The following is a 21,220-nucleotide window of genomic DNA, read 5'->3' on the forward strand; positions in this document are numbered from 1 at the left end:
AAAGGTCCATAACGCGTCTTACAAAATATTGGGAAATATTTGAAAATGGTAGAAAATATTTGTAAAAAATGCAATAAAAATATATAAACATAAAAATATACAAGCTGTTTACCTAAAAATGCAGGTTTTGAGCAAAAAAAAAAAATAATCAAAGCTCCACTGACTGCAGCAGACACTACTACCGCTGCATCGGAAAATTTATATGGGGAACTTTAATTTTGCCCCATCTTAAAATAAAAAATTTTTTTTATTACAATTTTTAAATTAAGAAACTAATTCTAAAATCCCGATTGGTGTGGCCTTTCCAGCGAACCAACAAAAAGGCCCAACATTGTGCCGTCTGGCCACTCTGCAAGAAATGCAACCTTGATGCCCGCGCTTCCTGCGCGCCTGATTCAAATCTTCGCTACAATCGTCACTCCCGATCGTAAAAACTTTATTTCTTTTCAACTCTTATTCGCCCCTGACCTGGCTCTTAACTTTTTGTCTTGAATTTTATAAGCCCTCCATCTTACAAACAAAAAAGATTGATCTGTCTTTTATAGAACTTACATCATTTTCGATTCGAAGCCACCGTTCAAACAATCATTACACCTGATATCATATCTGTATATATAATTCCCGGAACTCCCAGTGCCGACGACTCGTATTAGTGCTATATAACAATAAGCGCCTTGGATAAACAACGGACGAATTTCGGTGAAAAAATGCACAAAAGAAGAGATTACACTCTAGACATTCAAATTAAAAGGGCTTTTCAATGCAGCCCAGCAACACTGTAAATGGGAGATAATCAAACGACTTAGATAACATTCTGGAAGCGAATTGACAGCGATAAGGAGTAAACAGCTGAGTACACAGATTGATCGAAAGAATAACAATTTGTGAAATTATTTCAAAAGCAATGGGCATCATAATTCATACAATATGTGATTTGCATTGAGTCTGGAGAAAAGCCAAGATGAGAGTTCGTTCCCGCCGAGTTTTATTGTTTTTTTATGATTATGGTTGAGATAATGAACGAACGATCCGCGTAGAGTCGCAGGCACTTCAAAACTGGCCCAGCTGTAATCAGGAAAAATGGGTTCTGTTCTTAGTGGTATCAGTATAAAAGCGAAAGGTGCACTCCAACCCAGGAACAGTCGTCGTTTCGCCGTCCATCGGAATTGCGCCTAAGAAGGTTGACCAATTCTAAATCAAAGTGTTGTCCCTAGTGTAATCCGCGTATACGATAATAAAGTAGATATGGGTTTCGATACCTCTTCGGATATGGCAAGGCGTGAGTAAATCAAAGCACAGCACAGGAATAACCAAACAATAAAACCTAGTGGCGAATATACTCGTAAATGAATCAAAGATACTATCTGAAGTGTTTCCGTGTACTCGTATTTAATCGCTGTGGCCGAGCTGAGAATTTTTTTTTTCTTTAGTCAACTCTTAATGGGTTATTGATACGAGTTTGCCGGTTGAGAACACGACTGAATTATAGTTGATAATCCAAGTGATGCAACAATGATCGGCTCGCTCTTATACCACAATACATGGTGCTTTCTATCATTAGTACGATCACACTATGTCTGTTTCCAGACCTACCCTATGATCTTATTGTTGCTGCATTCCTGATGTCTAGTTTTACTTGCAAATTAGTCATCTGCTGGCATATATCATGCCCGTATCTTATATATCTTCACACAAATCACAAACAGAAGATAATTTCGTTTGAGGCAATGTAAATATTTACATTATTCTTAAGGTTTCTTCCCATCTGCAGAGTACATAATTTTTGGGGAATAAAAGTAAATCTCCAGATCTATTGAGGACAAGCCCGGAGAGCAGTTAAGAAATATGGCTTGTTTCACACTTTTCGAGGCCCCTCCCTTGACTACTACCCTGTGCTGGGTCGGCGGCCACTTTTCCATTGAAAACAGGCGAGCTTTGTTTTGTTTTTCCTCATTTGCATGCGGTGATGATAATGAAAATATTATTATAATATAATAAAAGACAAAGCATTCAGTCGGAGTCGTTAATTAATGGCATCAGCACGCACTATCAGAACATTGTTAAGCGGCCATAAAACGTAAATTGAATAAAAAAGGTCCTAGAAATAATCATGCAAATGACAAACCAAACAAATCCCACAGTTAATTTATATAATGGGGCAATCGGTAGATTACTTTGCCAGACGACGATCCGCGCCGACATGGTTTACTTCGTAAATGGGGAGAGGACACCTCTGCTACTCCGGGTGGTGCCAAATCATCTCCACACATTAGCCTGTTAAGCATTGTTAATTAAGTATAGAAATCATTTACAGGACTTTAATCAATTCTTAATTTTATTCTTCAAATAGCAAGTGGTTTTGGAGCTCGCCACTGGCAGGCAATCCTCCTGTTCGTCGGCATGATGATCAACTACTTTCAGCGCGTCGACATCTCGGCCGCCATCGTACCGATGACCCAATCCACTGCCGGGGCCCCCTACTACAGCTGGGATTTGTCGGATAAGTCCCTGATACTGAGCAGCTTCTTCTGGGGCTATGTCGTCTCGCAGGTTCCCTCAGGTTTGCTGGCCAAACGTTTCGGGGCAAAAATAGTTCTGGGATCGGCCACCGCCATCGGCGGAGTCTTGTCATTTTTCCATCCCATGGCGGCGGCCAATGGCTGGGAGAGTGTCTGCGTATTGCGGGTCCTCACCGGTCTAGTTCAAGGCACTGTCTACCCCTGTGTACACACCTTGTTGGCCAAATGGGTGCCGCGCACGGAGCGGGGCTTCCTTACCACCGGCATCTATTCGGGCGCCCAGTTCGGGACGGCTGTTATTCTGGTCACGAGTGGATTCATTTTCGAGTCGAGCATGGGCTGGCCCGGACTGTTCTACTTGTCTGGAGGCCTTAGCTTGGCATGGGCGTTGCTCTTTTTCTGGCAGGCTGCCGACGAGCCAGCCACAGCACGCAACATCACGAAGGCGGAACGGGAGTACATCGAGAGCCTCACAGGCAGCAACAGTAGCAGTCAGGTATGTACAACACACCAGTTGATTTTATTCCAGAGTAAGCATAGTCTGATTTCGTTTTGTCCGTCTACTCCAGTCCATGCCAGTGCCCTGGATCTCGATCTTCAAATCGCCAGCCTTTTATGGACTTTTGGCCGCTCACTGCGGCTTCACCTGGGGATTCTACACGCTGCTAACCGAGATGCCCTCGTACATGAGCAAGGTTCTGCAGTTGGATGTCAAATCGAATGCATTCCTCTCCTCCCTGCCATACTTTGCCATGGGAGTGCTCTGCCTGGTGGTCAGCCCCATGTCGGATCTGCTCATCAACCGAGGCGTCATTTCGACCACGACTGCCCGCAAGCTCTTCAACTCGATTGGACAGTGGGGACCGATGGCCTGCCTGATCGGACTGGGCTACATGACCGCCGACGAGAAGACCTGGGCCATTCTACTGCTGACACTTGCCGTGGGAATCAATGCGGGCTGCTCCTGTGGTTACCTCATTAACCACATTGATTTGTCGCCCAACTTTGCTGGTCCTATGATGGGCGTAACCAACGGAATTGCCGGTGTGACATCTATTGTCGCGCCGTTGGTGGTCGGCGCCATTCTAACCGAGGAGGAGGATCCGAGCCAATGGCGTACGGTCTTCTTCATCACCGGGGCAGTTTACTTAGTATGCAACACCTTGTTTGTGATATTTGGCAAGGCCACTGTGCAGTCCTGGAACGAGCCAAAGAACCTGTCCAGCACGATAACCTTGCGCAACAACATTGAGAACGACTCCAAGACCATTGCTCCCACGACAGACAAGGACAATCGTTTTTAATATGCTGTACCTCGACCCTGTCCACAATCTCGTTTACACTATTATGGCTCTATAAGTTACTATAATATACAATTTCTGTATAGGTAGATAGTTCGGGACACGCGTCTAGCAAATCAGCGATATTTGATATATGCTTTAGTTATAATTAAAGACTTTGGTTTACGTTTATGTTAATGCTAAGCTTAATATGAATACAATTTGTGATAAGCTTAATATAAAGTTTACGATGTGTGGCACGTTTCATATGTATTATGTCCGGAATATGTTTAAATATTTGAATTGTCTTATCATCGTCTGTCTCTGCTTGCTCCGAGCATACCAATAAATATTTACAATACTAAATTCTTTGTTCGTCTAACGAGAAGTAAAGGAACCTAATCACTCTTATCCACTGCTTCCAGCCCCGTTCAGAACTGTCTCGATATTGGAATGGAAGCGTACCGTTTTCGTTGCATGTTACTTGACCTTTCGCTGCAACTGCCGCTGTTCGTTAAGTCGCTGATTAATGCGGCGCGCAGATGACAGTGTGCGTAGCATTGTCCAAATGGCCATCGTCCAGGTGAGTATAATGGTGCCATAAAGAACAGGAGCATATGCATTCGTATTGCCAACGGGTATTTCTGCTCTTAGAGGCGCCCTCAGCTGGTATTCCACATGTATTTGCTTCCAGTTGCAACGCTCCAGATTGTGGAGGGTTGTCGGCTCCGTATCAGTGACGATGTTTTCGTCAAATCTGCTTTTGTGCGCGTTCAGGCAGTACAGCTTATCAGGTCGGGCAACCAATTCATTGTCAACCAGCTCACTATCAGCGATCGGACAGTTCAGATAGAGTTCTGGCGTAGCTATAGCTACCATGCTGGTGGATCTGTAAGGTGTTTGCGGTTAATATAAATGCAATCGAGTATGCTTTACAATAGTCAAGAACACTGAACCTCTTATCGCTCGGTGCGTGATAGCGAAAATGAATTGGAAGCGTTACAATTTCCATTAGTTTCGGCACGCCGCGCAACAACACAGAGAACGGCTGCGCCCTCTCAGTGGGCTCTTCAATGTTCACAAACTTCGGGTAGACGGCACTTAGCTGGAAAGTCAATGGGATAAGCCTAAGATTCCATTTCAATGAACTACAGACAAACTTACTCTTCTGAGGCGCTGCAAATCATCCAGCTCGTCGGTGCTTATGTAAACGGCTGCTGGCAGCGGTTGCAGCAGCATATAGTCACAGTCCTTGCCCGCCAGGGGAAAATCGAACTGCACTCTGTACGTTAGTGTTCTGTCGTATACATAGAATACAATTCATAAAATTATTTGTTGGACAGTTCACACTACCGACCTGTGCATGCCGGCCTTCTCCATTTCGACGTGCACTATCGGCTGTTGCAGAAGATAGCTGTGTGCTGCACTTGCCAGGAGAGCAATCACACCTATTGCACTCATCCAATTAGGCTTTGAAATCATTTTTAGCTAATAAAACGAACAATTCTCAAGCAAATTTGTAAATAAAAACATTCCGTTTCATTTCCGTCTCATTTTCAAAATATACCGTAAATATACTGACGGACTAAAGTTCTATTTTACATATTCGGTTTAATATTACTAGCTAGATAGAACATTTAGCCATGCCCAGATAATTTTATCCGTTTAATGAATAAATTTTCTACTGCTTATAAAATACTTGGCTTTTATTGTTTTTCCCTCAATTTTGGTTCTCATCAACAATATAGCTGAAAAACCGAACTTAGCCCTCTTATGCCCCCTCTATTTAAATAGTTCAAACACTGGAGGTAAATGGCGGAAAATATTAACGATTGTAAATTCTTCTTGTTGATTCATGCCATATTTCCTCTGAACTTAAAAAAAAAACACACTATGTCTTTCTCCTACACTGCGCTAACATTATGAAATTTGCATTATTTTCGGTGGAAAATTGAAATACCCCCTTGGCTTATAATAGGTTAAATGTTCTCCGTCAAGGATTAAAAACCATATTGCTCAATTTTGATGTTCCGTCGAATATTATTAGCTATATAAACCATTTAGCCATGCCCACATAATTTTATCCAATTAATGAAACTATTTTCTATTTGACTGGTATATTTTAAATACTTGCTTTTATTATATTTTGCCAAAAAAAAGGGCAAACAAATAAAACGTAAGAGAAAAGTCGTTCTTATTACTAAATTTTGATATTACGTTGAATAATGCTAACTAAAACCCTTAGCTCTACCCACATAATTTTTTCCCATTAATGATAATGGTTCTATGATATTAGCTACTTTTAAGATCTTTTTGTATTTTATTGTGTCTAAAACAAGGTATAAACCAAAAATGTTAACAGAAAACAGTGGCAACGTAAGTAAGTTGGAATGTCACGTCATTTCTTGCTTGTATATGAAGATACTGTTTTCAAACCTTAGTAAAGACCTTTTCCCATATTGATATGTTTTAGACGTGTTCATTCATTTGATTAGTATCTTGTATATATATCCTGATCCTGATACTTATCCTTGGTCTCTGTGAGAAGACAATAAATGTCGTTGAAATAGTTTTAAAACAGAGACTGAAATGACAAACACTCTCTCAGTTCTATAATACCCATTTCCCCAGGGTATGCAAATGTTGCTCAATCCGCGCCATGTTGTTGCCGATTTCTCGGCACATGAGTCTATTTCATTTTATTTGGTGTTACCATAACGGTTGAATTCAATACTTTGGTTTGAGCGCGAAATTTAAAAAGTAATGTCCAATTGATGATTATTTCAAATTCAGTTCTTTGTACAGAGCGGATCCTTGTCGCGCCAATTTATCTGCCATTTCGTTGCCTTTAATGCCCTTGTGGGCCTCCACATAGTTCTAACGGAAACAATACATAACAAAAAAAAAAAAATCAATGTAAGCGAAATACAAACCCATTTTACTTTGATGTCCTTGTTTTGAAGTAGCTCGTCCAGCTCCTTAAAATCCACTACATTCTTTACCGGCTGATTGTTTGCCAACATCCAGCCCCTCCTCTTCCAGCCTTGCACCCACAAGGTTATCGAGTTGATCAGGAACTGAGAGTCCGTGTAAATGCAAAGCTTCCCAATGCCTAAATCCCGTGCTGTCTTAATGGCATGAATCGCTGCCTGTATCTCGCCCACGTTATTTGTGACGCGTCCGCTCACTGGTTTAGCTGCATTTCTGCATGGGCATTTAGCAAAGAATTTAATAGCTTTCCGACGGTGGCTTCCACTTACTTACAGCTTGTGATTGTCGCCAAAATAGACTCCATACCCGGCACATGCACCCTTGCGACCATTTCCTATACAAGAGCCGTCTGTGTATACAATGACATAGCCCTCGGTGTCGATTTCAAAATCAAATTCACCGACGTGCTTGAGGCCAGCTGCTTCCGCAACTCGGGATACATGACGAGGTACTTTCTTTTGCCTATCGTCGCAGTCGTCCCCTTTGCGTTTCTTTGTCGCCACATAGAACGAAAAAGAGAGTTTAACTCATACATTTCAAACTAAAGTTCTGTTCTTGGTTACCAGATTACTACTGCTAGCTGGTTTCGCATCACCCTCCACTTCATTCATGGCTGCATTCTAGAAGTAAAACAAACAAAAATATGAAGCCTCAATCGCAGCCGAACATATTGTCTTGCTTACCAGCTCGTCCTCCACCAGGTCGTGATCTTCGTCCGGCCATGCTTCTGTATATTGAGGCTTCTGTGGCTTTATAGTGCCCCAGTTGGCTGGCGGAGGCTGCTTTTGTCCCAGCGGCACTGCTACTTCGTGGGGTGCGTAGGATCCTTTAATGTTAATGAATTGCTCCGCTTCCTGGCGTGTGTTGAATTTCTTATACACTGCATTCTTGAAGCCCTTCACTTGCTGCTCACATTTGTCCCAGGTGTCATAGATTCCCGCCTTTCGCCCATTCGCCACAGCATAGAATGCCATTGTTCGCTGGATTCGCAAGGAACGGAGTAGCAACAACATGTTAAGTGTAATAAATAAATATTTTTTATTTACCTCCCGGGTTTTGTAGTTACCTACAGTGTGACCGACCGACAGAAATATACCGAAACATACCATCTGATTTCAAAAATATACTGTAAATATACTGACGAATTCAAGTTCTATTTTTTACATAATCCTCGTTTTTGATCTTCCGTTGAATATTACTAGCTAGATAGATCTCTCAGCCCTGCCCACATAATTTTATTGGATTTCTATATACCGTTGAAAATGAAAATTAGTAGTTTGATGAAATTGACAAAATATACCGAACAGCATTAAAAATACCGTAAACGGTCACTCTCCTGGCCTTGCCAGATCGGCCAACACAACGTAAACAAACAGGCAGGGCTGCCAGCTGCGACCAAGCATTGAACAGAGAGTGGATTAAAAATAAGTTTTCGTCGATTTTGGATTAGAAACAATGTATCAGCCTCCGACTCCAGCGCAGCAGGTGCCTGTTCAACTGCCGCCCGCTGAAGACCCTCCGCCGCCTGGTGTGAAGGATCCCAGCTCATCCTCCTACAACTACAGCCAAAACGCTACGCCCCCGGTGAACGACTACGCTCAGGGCTCTACACCTTATTACAGGTATCCAGACGCCGCCTCTTTTAACGCTTCAGCAGCGCCAACTTTCGATCCCTACCATCAAGGAGCGTACGGGTATGAAGGTTATCAGTACCAAGGACCACCGTACGCCCAATACGACCAAGGCGCGTATGCATACGAAGGCTACAAATACCAAGATCGGTACTCGTACATGCCGAACTCTCGCCCGACTAACCCAAGACCCCAGTCGTACAATTTGAATCCAGTCTACGGAAAACACTCGGGGGAGTACAGTTACTCCAAGCGATATGATCCACGACATGCGTACTACCCGCAGAGGGAACAGCGCCCATCGCAGCATTATTACCCTCCAAGAGGTGCCCCAGCCGAGGAGTATGGTCCTCGGAGCTATCGAGAAAGATACGAGCCCGCAGATGGGAAAGCGCCGCAATCCAAGACAAAACCAAAAGTGGAAACGGAGCGAGATCGCCTTCTCCGCCAATGGTGCTCCAACTATTGCGAGAAGCCAGAGGATTACATTGAGAAAATGAATGCCCTCAACGATACGGCAGCCACAGTCGAGTCTTGGGTACGATCCTCGCCAGCCGAGCCATATTACGAACGCACCAATAACGAAAATGAGGTCAGGAGCAAAAAGCGTTTGCAGAAATTGTGCGATCTCTTTGAGGACGAACTACTTAAGCGAGCAGATCGAGTGCGCAAGACATTGCCTGTCTATGCGCCGCCTCCGAGGAAGGCGCGACGTCGCGTCTGCAAGCACAAACACAAGTCGGAGGCCTGCTCCTCGTCGTCCGATGACGACTCGGACGAAGACGGCTTCAAGGTCGAGCAGGACTGCTGCATGGAGGAGTTGTCGCGCAAGGTGCAGCATCCGCAGCGTGTTCATGCCGATCTCTGGCACAACGATGCGGGCGAGATGAATGACGGTCCCCTATGTCGCTGCTCTGCCAAGTCGCGTCGCAGCGGTATCCGGCATGGCATCTATCCCGGAGAGACCGGCTACAAGCTGTGCGACAAGGCCACAAACAACGCCAACAGTCTGTTTCATTATCGCATCACCATATCGCCGCCCACCAACTTTCTGACCAAGACGCCAACTATTATCAAACACGATGAGCACGAGTTTCTCTTCGAGGGATTCTCGCTGCTGTCCCACGTGCGCCTCACCGATCTGCCGGTCTGCAAGGTGATTCGCTTCAATATAGAGTACACAATTGAATACGACGAGGAGAAGATGCCCGACAACTTCACCATTCACGAGCTGGACCTTTTTTGTAAGCATGCATGAGCCATCATTTTTAGTTCTTCATTGATTATTCTCTCCCCTTTGCATCTCAGTCAAATACCTGTTTCACGAGCTGCTGGAGCTGGTTGACTTTAACCTGGAGCCCAATACTGGAGCTGATGGTGTTGAATCCTGCCCAGCGTTTCATTTCCTCCCCCGGTTCGTGCGTGACCTGCCCGACAATGGCAAAGAGGTGCTGGCGATGTGTGAGGTACTCAAGTATCTGCTGGACAACTCGGCCGAACTGGTGGAGCGGCAGCAGTTGCTTCACTTGAACCAGATCAGTCAGAGCGAATGGCAGAACTATGTGGACTTTATAAAGGGCATGCTGGTGACCAAGCCGGGCCACAAGCCATGCTCGTTGCGTGTGGACCAGTTGGACAGGAACAACTCGGACTTGCCCGAGTGCGTGCACCAGGAGTCGGGGATCTCGCATCCGGCCATTGTGCATTTTGGCATACGTCCTCCCCAGTTGAGCTATGCGGGCAATCCGGAGTACCAGAAGGCCTGGCGTGATTACGTCAAGTTCCGGCATTTAATGGCAAACATGTCGAAGCCCTCGTTCAAGGACAAACGCAAGCTAGAGGATAAGGAGCAGCGGCTGCAGGAGATGCGCACTCAGGGACGGATGAAGCGCAACATCACGGTGGCCATCAGCTCGGAGGGTTTCTTTCGAACCGGCATCATGTGCGACATTGTGCAACATGCCATGCTGATACCCGTGCTGACGTGCCATTTGCGCTTCCACAAGTCGCTGGACCTGCTCGAGGAGAGCATTGGCTACCAATTCAAGAATCGCTATCTTCTGCAGCTGGCGCTGACGCATCCCTCGTACAAGGAGAACTACGGCACCAATCCGGACCATGCTCGCAACTCGCTCACCAACTGTGGCATACGGCAGCCGGAGTACGGGGACCGCAAGATCCACTACATGAACACAAGGAAGCGGGGCATCAACACGCTGGTCAGCATTATGTCCCGCTTTGGCAAGGATCAGGAGACCGTTTCGAACATCACCCACAACGAACGCCTGGAGTTCCTGGGCGACGCTGTCGTCGAATTCCTCAGTTCGATTCATTTGTTCTTCATGTTCCCAGAGCTTGAGGAGGGCGGCCTGGCCACCTACCGAGCTGCCATTGTGCAAAATCAGCATTTGGCTCTGCTGGCGAAGAAACTGCAGCTAGAGGAGTTTATGCTGTATGCCCATGGTTCCGATTTGTGCCACGAACTGGAACTGCGGCATGCGATGGCCAATTGCTTTGAGGCCCTGATGGGAGCGCTTTTGCTGGACGGCGGTATCAAAGTGGCCGACGAAGTCTTTACGGAGGCATTGTTCAGGAAGGAGGGCAAACTTTTGAACATTTGGAAGAACCTGCCGGAGCATCCGCTGCAGGAACAGGAGCCTTTGGGCGATCGTCGTTGCATTGATTCTTATCGCGTCCTGAAGGATCTAACTAAGTTCGAAGACTCGATTGGACTTAAGTTCAAGCACATCCGCCTTTTGGCCCGAGCCTTCACCGACCGCTCTATCGGTTTCACCCATCTCACGCTGGGCTCCAATCAGCGGTTAGAGTTCCTGGGCGACACTGTCCTCCAGTTGATAAGCTCGGAATACCTGTATCGTCACTTCCCCGAGCATCACGAGGGCCATTTGTCGCTTCTACGCTCTTCGCTGGTCAATAATCGCACTCAGGCCGTAGTGTGCGATGACCTGGGCATGACCAAGTATGCCGTCTACGCTAATCCCAAGGCAGACCTAAAGACCAAAGACCGCGCTGATCTGCTGGAGGCATTTCTGGGTTCGCTATATGTCGACAAGGGTCTGCTGTTCTGCGAGCAGTTCTGCCATGTCTGCCTGTTTCCACGTCTCCAGTTGTTTATCATGAACCAGGACTGGAACGACCCAAAGTCCAAGCTGCAGCAATGTTGCCTCACACTCCGCACTATGGACGGCGGGGAGCCGGACATACCCTACTACAAGGTGGTCGAGGCCAGTGGTCCGACCAACACGCGTGTCTACAAGGTGGCTGTCTACTTCCGATCAAAGCGCTTGGCCACCTCTAGTGGTGCCTCCATTCAGCAGGCCGAGATGAACGCAGCCAAGCAGGCCTTGGAGAACTCGCGGGACCTTTTCCCGCAGTTGGATCACCAGAAACGGGTGATTGCCAAAAGCATTAAGAAACAGACGGGCAGCGAGGTGGACAACGATGCCGACAAACAGCAGGACGAGGACAAGGCCAAGAAGCCCAAATATACGGCGGTCCTGCAGGATGAATCCCACTTGCCCAAGCAGTATCGCATGCATGAAAACATCTCCAGCGACGAGTTACCGGAGGATGATGAACTTGACAATGGCACAGCCAAGAGTCCGACTGGTAAGTACTCGAAGCAATTTTGGATGATGCAACAGTTGGTAATCGTTTATTTCCAGCAGCCCATCGCTTGCCACGGAGTGGAGTCGACACCGACAGCAGCAGTGACAGTGACAGCGACAGCGACGACTCCAAAATAACTCCCAAGCGCCGTCGCCGCATGCCATCCTCGCCATCGTCCTCATCGCCATTATCTTAGAAGTCGACTAGATGTGTACTTAACTTCTTTCAAAGTCGCTTGCATTTCCAAAATGTACTTTAACTAAAACGGAGCTCTGCCAAAATAAATTAATTCGAAACAAAATTAGTTTTTGTAATTATTTTAGCCAATTGAAACAAAACATGAATGCTCTACGAATTATGAGCCCAACAATGTGAAATGCTTTCTCATTTCATGGAAGTTTCACGTCCAGTGCTATTTAAAGAGGGACAATCGTCGCCCCAGACCGGTGCGCCCGGCACCACCAAGGGCGGAGGTTACATGGCTCATTTCGGGCAGGCCGGAAATGTCTCCACGTGCGGCCAGTGATGGTGGGGAGCTGAGCAGTCGTGTGGCCACACGTTGTATATCAGCGGCGGACACTTTCTCTGTAAAAGGGAGCATTTACGAAAACAGTTTAATATTGGCAGGGCACTCTACTTACCTATCTCCTTAATGAAATGCTCTGGCCGCTTACGATGCCCAGACACGAGCACCTGACGCCCGACATCCTCGAACACTACTGGTCGCGATTCCAGGTTCATCAGTAGCATCGATTGCAGCTGTATTTTCGAGCGCATCAACTCCTCGCGACCCGGTTCGGCTGCCATGCTCAACAGTTCGCGTATTATCACCTCGACCATGTCGTTCAAGTGCTGCGGCGGCGCACTGCCGTGTATGCAGAACAAGCCGCTGTCGGTATAGGCATGATTGTATGCCGTGGCACTGTACATCCAATGGTAGCGATTTAGGACTTTTGTGTAGAGGCGCGAGTACATGCCCTTGCCAGGTCCGCCGGAAGAGAAGGAGCCCCCGCCACCCATCATTATGTTGAGCACGCAGAGGGGCACAAAGTCTGGATCCTGGTGAGCGCATCCTTCAAAGCCAAGGACGACATGCGCCAGTTCTGGCAGACCCGCAGCCGCATAAATGGGAATTTCGCATTGCTCCTAGTAATAATATAAATAGCTTTGTTATAGATAGATAACGGCAAGTTGCAATAATATACAACGCTCACCTTCACAATACCGCCAGTGTACTGGGCGATAGACGTGTCTACCTCATTAGGTCCCACGTTGCTTTCTGGCTCGGTCTCCCAGATGGCTTCCTCTTCTACAAAGTACTTCCTCACGTGCTCCACCAGTTCGTCGTGATCCACCTGCAATAACGAGCGTTACTTGAAGTGGAAAAGTAATAAGAAAAACAACTTACACCAACGCCTGCGAAAACCATGCGGCTGGGAGAGTGATGATGCTTCAGGTAGTTCATTAGCACAGCCCGATCTATGCTTTCCAGAGTCTCTGGAGGGCAGAGCTTTGGCAGGCCTAGAGTATTGTCCCTGTACGCAGCTGCGTGTATCATGTCCATCAGTATCGGTTCCTGCTCGGGGCGCATGCCCAGCGTCTCCAGCTCGAAGTTGACGGCACGCGCTGCTAGATTCACTTCCTGCTCGCTTATCGTGGGTCGTAGAGTGACATCCGCCAAGAGACGCGTAACCGAGTCAATGGCCCTGCTGTCAATGCTGGCAGCATAGATGAGGGTATCGCGCGAGGTCTGACAGTCGCAGATGCCACCGTTCTTCTCCAGCTCTTTCAGTATGGCATCTCTGTTGGGAAAGTTAACTGTGGACTTTGGAATATAACGAAAATTAAGGATTGTCCAACATATTTCAAAGCAAACTTACATTGAAGGCTAGCTTTTCCAGAAAATGCGACACACCTCCGGGATAGGCCACCTCATAGCGTGGGCCCGAGTTTATAACCAGTCCGACAGTACAGAATTGTCCGTAACGCGGCTCCGAGGCAATGCGCAGTCCATTGGAAAGGGTCGTTACCTTTGTGGCGGCACTCTCAGCCATTGGCTCTGCATATACAGCCTCCGGCATGTTTGGCAGTGGTTCTGTTAGTGGCGGAAGGTGCGTTACGATTTGCTTCGACGGCGTATTAACCTTGTTGTGGCCATCTTTGTCTCGCAGGCCGCCAGTGATTCTCCCTATGCCAGTGCCACTGCCAATTTCATCGCTGCCAACTTTCGTAACTTTGGTGGCGAAACGACGTGGAAATCTGCGAAATAAGCGTCAAAAGATCATGATTATATTCGCCGGGTCTGACATGCACACCCCCCCCAACCACAACCTCCACTCCACCCAAATCTACACGATTCTTACGTGCGCCAGGAGTGCTTGAGCGTTTTCAGAATGCCGATGCCTCGCGCGTTCATTTTGCTGCAGGTTTGGTGTTGTAACCGATATCTTCAAATTTTTATAACTTAAAATTGAATTTGATTCAAAAACATATTCTATTTTATTTCGGAATCAAAAATGTGCGAAGGAATGAATTTTGACTCTTCTTCTGACCAAAATACGTCACAAAGTTCAAAATATACCGTAAATGTACTGACGAATTATTTGTATTCAAGTTGCATCATATTCCTAGTTTTTGATGTTCGGTTGAATATTACTAGCTAGCTAAGGCTCTCAGCTTCAGACTCTTAGTTTTATCCGATTACTAAATCAATTTCGCACAAGACTGGTTGAATTTAAGTTTTCGTTCTTATTGGACTGGTCATAAAATAAGGTTTAAACAAAAACAGTCAACAAAAATGTTCAATAAATTAATTTCCTTACGTAGTAATTAAATGCTAACTACTCATTTGCTACATATTAACTACATTTTCATGTAACTACGAAAAGCGACACCTTAAGGGGAAATGTGTAAGTGTTTGGCCGTTTTTTTTTATAAGCCCCATGCAAGCGACATCTTTTAAATTATTAAGATTTTGATGGCAAATTTGATGCTGACTACGAACTAGTATTCGATGTGGCCTGAAATATGGCTCTAAATGGCATTTCTACACGATTTCTACATTGATGCATTGGACAAGAGGGTATTAAAATATACTGGAAAATACTAGAAAAATATTATGAAACTGCAAGGTGTGTGTGATGGCCAAGGTGGCAACAAAATCAGTGTGACCGCGGATTTATTGAGAAAATATACCGTCCGACCCTCAGATATATACCAAAATTTACGATCTCATCTTAAAAATATACCGTAAATATTCTGACGAATTTAAATTCTATTATTCACATTCCTTTATTTTGATATTCCGTTGAATAATGCTGACCAACTAAAACCCTTAGCTCCTTCTACATAGTGTTATCCCATTGATGAAGATTGAGAGCTAAAAGAACCAATAACCGTTTCGAAGACAGCAGATCGGCCAGCGCTACTATCGACTGGATGCGAGTGGTGCGCGCCAAATAGGTATTGTTTGAAAGTGAAAAAACGAAAAGAATACAAATGCAATCCATTGGAATAAATGATGCACGTAAGTACGATTTGAGAGCGAAAATTAAAAAAACCTGCGTGGAACCAGTTTTTCTTAGATATATCTTTGAAAAGTGTTAAAAAATACCGTGAACGGTCACCGTGCTCTTCTTTTTCTTCTCCCTCTTGACTTTTGCCATTCCCACGTACCAGTATTGCCCTGTTAAGTTTCCAGTCACTGCTTTTTTCCGTTATGTTATAGTAAAAAGCAACATATTTTCCATTTACATTTTCTCTTTATTCATTATTCATTTTAGCTATGAATGACTAATCAAAATTGAATCGCCGCTTTCCATCAAACCGATAGCCATAGGCTGCTGCATTTTTTGTGTCCACCAGCGCAGGATTGCGATGTTTAAAGAAACTACCATGTCCATGAGCGGGACGAGAGGCGCTATTCGGGATTCCTTCAACTTCCCGCGGATAGAAAGCTTCGAACATGCCCTCAGGTGGAAGGCAGCATTCTGCTATTTTGGGATCATTTGGATCATAGGGTTTGGCATTCATCAGTGGCATTCGGGCCAACGAGAAAACAGCCAATATATTGAATAGTTTTGTAACCACATTCATTATGTATCAATTACGCACGCACGCGAGCGGTTTGTTTACTTTTACTTTTCGGCTACAAGACAAGACAGAACTGAACCCGCTTAAGCCCCGTTAAGACCCCGTTGCAAGCTGTGGACCAAGTAAACTTACCAATGTTGGCCAAAACGAATGGCTGGTGTAGCATTAATATGAATGTATGTGTGTATGTATTTTGTGTTTTTATACCCGATACTCAAAATGAGTATTGGGGTATATTAGATTTGTGGTGAAAATGGATGTGTGTAACGTCCAGAAGGAATCGTTTCCGACCCCATAAAGTATATATATTCTTGATCAGCATTAATAGCCGAGTCGATTAAGCCATGTCTGTCTGTCCGTCTCTCCGGCTGTCCGTCTGTCCGTCCGTCCGTCCGTCTGTCTGTCCGTCCCTATCAGCGCCTAGTTCTCAAAGACTATAAGAGCTAGAGCAACGACATTTCAAATCCGGACTTTTGTGATATGTCGCTGTTATAAGAATATTTCAAAACTTCGCCCCGCCCACTACCGCCCCCACAAAGGGCGAAAATCTGTGGCATCCACAAATTCAAAGATACGAGAAAACTAAAAACGCATAATCGTAGAGAATGACCATATCTTTTAGACTGCAAAATCTGAACCAGATCGTATGGTTATTACAGCCAGAATCAAGAAAACAATTTCATTCTTTCTCGCTCTGTCTCTCTCTAACACACAGGTTTTATGGTCGGTTTGCAAAATGTGAGCTCCTAGATCTCAGAGACTATAAGAGCTAGAGTAACCAAATTTGGTACACACACTCCTTTAAGATGTCACTATAAAACGTATATCTCAGAATTTCGCCCCACCCCCATCCGCCCCCACAAAGGACGAAAATCTGTTGCATCCACAATATTGCAGATTTGAGAAAACTAAAAACGCAGAATCATAGAGAATGACTATATCTATCTGGTTGCTGAATTTGGATCAGTTCAGATAATTTTTGTAGCCAAAAGGAACAAATCAATTTGCAGTGGCTACGCAGCGCCCGACGTCACGCACAGACTGATTTTCTGTCTCTCTCGCACGCACTCTTTGTCGTTTCGTTTAATAGCCGTTGCCGGAGGAGAGCCATACTGACTTAGTATCGGGTATAACTGTAGAGTTGCGGTGTCCGCAGCAACTCACAACGTTCCCCCTCGTTGTTGTTGCAGACAGCTGTTGAATGCTGTTTGACTTTGCAACAATGAGTCTCATTCCATACACAAACATGTTGCTAATTCCATGCACACATACCCTGGGGCAAATGGATGTTATAGAATTAAGAATATGTTTGTCTTCCAAGGCTCCGTAGGTATCAGGATCGACATAAATATACACAGGATACTAATAATGTTCTTGAATATGTCTAAAGAATATCAATTTGAGAAAAGGTCTTAATAAATTTCGTTTGATCTTCAAATAAAATTAGCGAAATAGGGTGTACAAAGGGCTATACACGCATCACGTCTTTAAATACCAGCAACATTGCGACTCTTTTTTGGTTGGACTTTTTCGTTTAACCCTGTTTTTACAATAAATACAATAAAAGCAAGGATTAAAAACTATCCAATCTTGTAGAAAATTGATTCATCACTCGTATAAAATTATGTGGGCATGGCTAAATGTTCTATATAACTGGGAATATTCGACGGAATAAAGAATTGAGCAATTGGAATGATACTCGTTTGTTTATGCTACTGTTGTATGAACAAAAGTGCCTTGTGCGTATGCCTATAGTGGCTGCTGTAAGTCCTGATGTCACAGGGCACTCCCCAAAAACAGCCGCTGTTCCACGGCTATTCCGTGCTTTCCACCTTCTTCGCATTTACAGTTAAAGTCGAGCCACAGAGTCTGCAGCGATGCCGAAACGACCAGCGGCGTCCTTTGGCGAAGTTGTGGCCCACTACTCGCTTCCTCAGCCCCGGCGTCTTCGGGATTCTGGCGTCTGGTGCGTGGAAAGACCGTGGAGAACGTGCGGGAGCCGTGGGTAATGGGGCCTGCTCCACCGCCTGTACCTGTGCCTGCCGCCTTCCTGCTGTTCGGGACGACGGGAACGGAACCACGACGACGAGCGATACCCTTCAAGGATGTGGGCGATGCGCACGCCCTGGACGTGTCGGTGGCGAAGAGGCGCATCTACTGGACTGACCAGAAGACCAAGTGCATCTTCCGGGCCTTTCTCAATGGCTCCTATGTGCAGCAGATCGTGGACTCGGGTCTGATTGGGCCGGACGGCATCCGATGGTCCGATGCGGAGGTTCGTCTCATCGGCGCGTGCTCTTGTGGAAGGAGGTGGAGGAGCCCCGGTCCCTGGTCCTCGAGCCGCGCCGCGGCTACATGTACTGGACAGAGTCGCTTTCGGACTCCATACGGCGTGCCACGATGGACGGATCCGAGCTGCAAGCCATCGTGGCGGGAGCCAACTATGCGGCCGGGCTCACATTCGACCAAGAGACGAGTCGCCTCTACTGGGCCACCCAGTCGCGGCCAGCGAAGATAGAGAGGGCCGACTGGGATGGCAAGAAGCGCCAGATACTGGTTTGCAGCGACACCGATGAGCCGTACGCGGTTTCCCTGTATCAGGACTACGTGTACTGGAGCGACTGGAACACCGGCGACATTGAGCGGGTGCACAAGACGACGGGCGAGAACCGCAGCCTCGTCCACTCGGGCATGACTTACATCACTTCGCTGCTTGTGTGCAACGACAAGCGACAGGTGGGGCTAATACGTGCAAGATCAACAAGGGGGCTGCTCCCACCTGGGCCTGGCCCAGCCCGGCAGACGGGGCATGACTTGTGTCTGCCCCACCCACTACCAGATGACCAAGAACGGGGTCTCCTGCAAGAACTACATCATCTTCAGCCAGAGGAACAGCTTCGGCCGACTGCTGCCGAACAGGAGAGACTGCCCGAATGTGCCGCTGCCGGTGTCCGGCAAGAATATCCGAGCCGTGGACTATGATCCGATCTCGCATTACATTTACTGGGTAAGGAGAATCAGCAGAGGAGATTAGCAGCCCGGTATCCCCCAATATCCCTAATGCTTCTTTTACTTCCTCCAGATCGAAGGCAGGAGTCACAGCATCAAGCGTTCTCTGGCAAATGGCACAAAGGTGAGCCTCTTGGCCAACTCCGGACAGCCGTTCGACATTGCAATCGACATCATTGGGCGGCTGCTCTTCTGGACCTGCTCCTACTCCAACAGCATTAACGCGTTGCCGTTTTTAGCTGCCTGGGTGAATCCGTAGGCGTCAACGATACCGGGGACTCGGAAAAGCCTCGCAACATTGCCGTGCATTCTATGAAGCGTTTGCTCTTCTGGACAGATGTCGGCAACCATCAGGCCATCATTCGGGCCCGATTCGAAGGCAATGAGCGTGTGGAGCTGGCCTACAAGCTGGAAGGAGTCACGGCGCTGGCCCTGGACCAACAGTCCGACTACAACAGTCTACTATGCCCATGGCAAGTGAATCAATGTGATAGACCGCAAAGGAAAGAACAAGTAAGCAACCAATATGGAGACCCGACCCTCTGAACACATGTGTAATCCCCTGTTCCCTCTCACAGGAAAACCTTTGTTTCCATGCACATCACGCAGGTGAACAACATTGCCGCCTTGGAGGGATTTGTGTACTGGCTGGATGACAAGACCGGACTGGAGTGGATCACTGTCAACGGAAAGCGTCGTTCCGCGGAGCTGCAGCGTCTGTCGCAGTTCACCGACATCAGTGCCGTGTGGACACCGGATGCGAAAGTGGGCTTTAATGGCTCCATCGAAGAAATTAAGTAAGCAAAAATAATTGAAAATCACTGCATACTGATATTCTCCTCGCAGGGAAGCACGCCGTCAAGCACTCCCTTTTAAAGACTTTAAAAATGCAATAGAGAACCTGCCGGCTAAGCCATATGAGGTGCAACGCGACAAAGCTGCGGATGAAGATGGAGCGAAAGACCCAAGGTCCGAAGGCGACACCAGTTTAAGGTACGCGCTTGTCCCCAACGAACGAAGGACAAGTTGCTCAGTATGCCAAAAGCGGAAGAGGATGATTCGCCCGAAGAGTACATTCATAAATTTGTACTGATAACCGCTAATCGCAGAGCCCCTCAATAATCATGAACGCTACCCTCATATTCCGCTGCCACCGCCTGAGAGAAGAGGAGCACCAACAACATCTCAGGCGTTTGACGCTGCGGTGCTGTTTAAAGCAGCTCCGCTCTCGGAGTCTGGACAAATCATAGTACGAGTACCTACCCATTGGTATGAGGAAGTCTATGGGGAGGAGGTTAAGAACATACACTTCGACGACCAGACCATACGCAAAGGCTTCATTCGCAAGGTTTATTCCATTCTGCTGGTAAGTACCTTCCAATGGAAACAAGTATCAATAATGGGATTGACGTTAGCTTACATTTACAGGTACAATTGCTTTTCACCTGTGGTACTATCGCCCTTTTTCTGTACCACGAGCCAACAAAAATGTTTGTGCAGAAGAATCCCGTTGTGCTCATAGTGGCCGCAGTTCTTAATATCATAGTTCTGATCATGATAGTCTGTATAGAAGGTGTCCGACGCGCTCATCCCACAAACCTTGTTTGTCTTGGAATCTTTACCGTGACAATGTCTCTGATGCTGGGCTGCGTTTCCAGCGTAATGAACGCCAACTTGGTGCTTATCGCTGTTGGAGTAACCGCGTTCCTGGTCATCGGCCTGTCTGTTTATGCCATTCAAACGAAAGTTGACTACACCGCCATGGGCGGGGTCCTAGTCACATTTGTGATGTGCATCATCATCTTTGGCTTGAGCAACATGCTCATGCCGAGCCTCACCGAAAATATAGTCATGTCGTCTTTAATGGCCATTATTGCCTGCTTCTTCCTCATCTACGATACACAACAGATCGTCGGCGGGAATCACGAATATCAGTTCAGTCCGGAGGAATACGTATTTGCCGCTCTCACACTGTACGTCGATGTGGTTCGCATTCTCGTATATATCCTACGGATTCTTCAAAAGTTCAACTAGTGGATTGCTAAAAAGATCCCACGACAGTATCCTT

At 46.4% G+C, this 21,220-nt stretch overlaps 7 protein-coding genes across 8 annotated transcripts; 3 read left to right on the forward strand and 4 right to left on the reverse strand.

Moving 5' to 3' along the window:
- Positions 1-933: 933 nt before the first annotated feature.
- On the forward strand, positions 934-4,165 carry LOC6590468 (putative inorganic phosphate cotransporter). The gene is made up of 3 exons (XM_026987020.1): positions 934-1,279; positions 2,351-3,015; positions 3,089-4,165. The coding sequence occupies exons 1-3, from the start codon at positions 1,246-1,248 to the stop codon at positions 3,821-3,823; spliced, it is 1,434 nt and encodes a 477-aa protein (XP_026842821.1). The 5' UTR covers positions 934-1,245; the 3' UTR covers positions 3,824-4,165.
- Positions 3,942-5,342, reverse strand: LOC6590469 (phosphatidylinositol-glycan biosynthesis class X protein). Its single transcript, XM_002016619.2, has 4 exons — positions 5,157-5,342; positions 4,964-5,096; positions 4,756-4,904; positions 3,942-4,688 (listed from the first exon to the last, which is right to left on the reverse strand). The coding sequence occupies exons 1-4, from the start codon at positions 5,279-5,281 to the stop codon at positions 4,280-4,282; spliced, it is 816 nt and encodes a 271-aa protein (XP_002016655.2). The 5' UTR covers positions 5,282-5,342; the 3' UTR covers positions 3,942-4,279.
- Positions 5,343-6,421: 1,079 nt separating this feature from the next.
- Positions 6,422-7,895, reverse strand: LOC113565248 (ribonuclease H1). Its single transcript, XM_026987021.1, has 6 exons — positions 7,837-7,895; positions 7,474-7,770; positions 7,354-7,410; positions 7,064-7,281; positions 6,733-7,003; positions 6,422-6,676 (listed from the first exon to the last, which is right to left on the reverse strand). Exons 2-6 carry the CDS (start codon positions 7,762-7,764, stop codon positions 6,578-6,580), a joined length of 936 nt encoding a protein of 311 aa, XP_026842822.1. The 5' UTR covers positions 7,765-7,770; positions 7,837-7,895; the 3' UTR covers positions 6,422-6,577.
- A 239-nt stretch (positions 7,896-8,134) lies between these two features.
- On the forward strand, positions 8,135-12,352 carry LOC6590470 (ribonuclease 3). Of its 2 annotated transcripts, none has more exons than XM_026987018.1 (3): positions 8,135-9,665; positions 9,730-12,051; positions 12,108-12,352. In XM_026987018.1, exons 1-3 carry the CDS (start codon positions 8,246-8,248, stop codon positions 12,245-12,247), a joined length of 3,882 nt encoding a protein of 1,293 aa, XP_026842819.1. In that variant the 5' UTR covers positions 8,135-8,245; the 3' UTR covers positions 12,248-12,352. The 2 variants fall into 2 exon arrangements, with proteins under 2 accessions (XP_026842819.1, XP_026842820.1); XM_026987019.1 differs by having other exon boundaries at positions 12,111-12,352.
- On the reverse strand, positions 12,341-14,527 carry LOC6590471 (mitochondrial-processing peptidase subunit alpha). The gene is made up of 6 exons (XM_002016621.2): positions 14,415-14,527; positions 13,932-14,310; positions 13,460-13,876; positions 13,266-13,406; positions 12,693-13,197; positions 12,341-12,636 (listed from the first exon to the last, which is right to left on the reverse strand). The coding sequence occupies exons 1-6, from the start codon at positions 14,465-14,467 to the stop codon at positions 12,464-12,466; spliced, it is 1,668 nt and encodes a 555-aa protein (XP_002016657.1). The 5' UTR covers positions 14,468-14,527; the 3' UTR covers positions 12,341-12,463.
- Positions 14,528-15,843: 1,316 nt separating this feature from the next.
- LOC6590473 lies at positions 15,844-16,094 on the reverse strand. Its single transcript, XM_002016623.2, has one exon. It carries the CDS (start codon positions 16,090-16,092, stop codon positions 15,844-15,846), a length of 249 nt encoding a protein of 82 aa, XP_002016659.2. The 5' UTR covers positions 16,093-16,094.
- A 3,975-nt stretch (positions 16,095-20,069) lies between these two features.
- LOC6590474 (protein lifeguard 4) lies at positions 20,070-21,186 on the forward strand. The gene is made up of 3 exons (XM_002016624.1): positions 20,070-20,121; positions 20,262-20,518; positions 20,581-21,186. The coding sequence occupies exons 1-3, from the start codon at positions 20,070-20,072 to the stop codon at positions 21,184-21,186; spliced, it is 915 nt and encodes a 304-aa protein (XP_002016660.1).
- Positions 21,187-21,220: the final 34 nt, after the last annotated feature.

This window comes from Drosophila persimilis, unplaced genomic scaffold (assembly GCF_003286085.1).
Source record: "Drosophila persimilis strain 14011-0111.01,24,50 unplaced genomic scaffold, DperRS2 tig00000002-arrow-pilon, whole genome shotgun sequence".
Taxonomy (NCBI): Eukaryota; Metazoa; Arthropoda; class Insecta; order Diptera; family Drosophilidae; genus Drosophila; species Drosophila persimilis.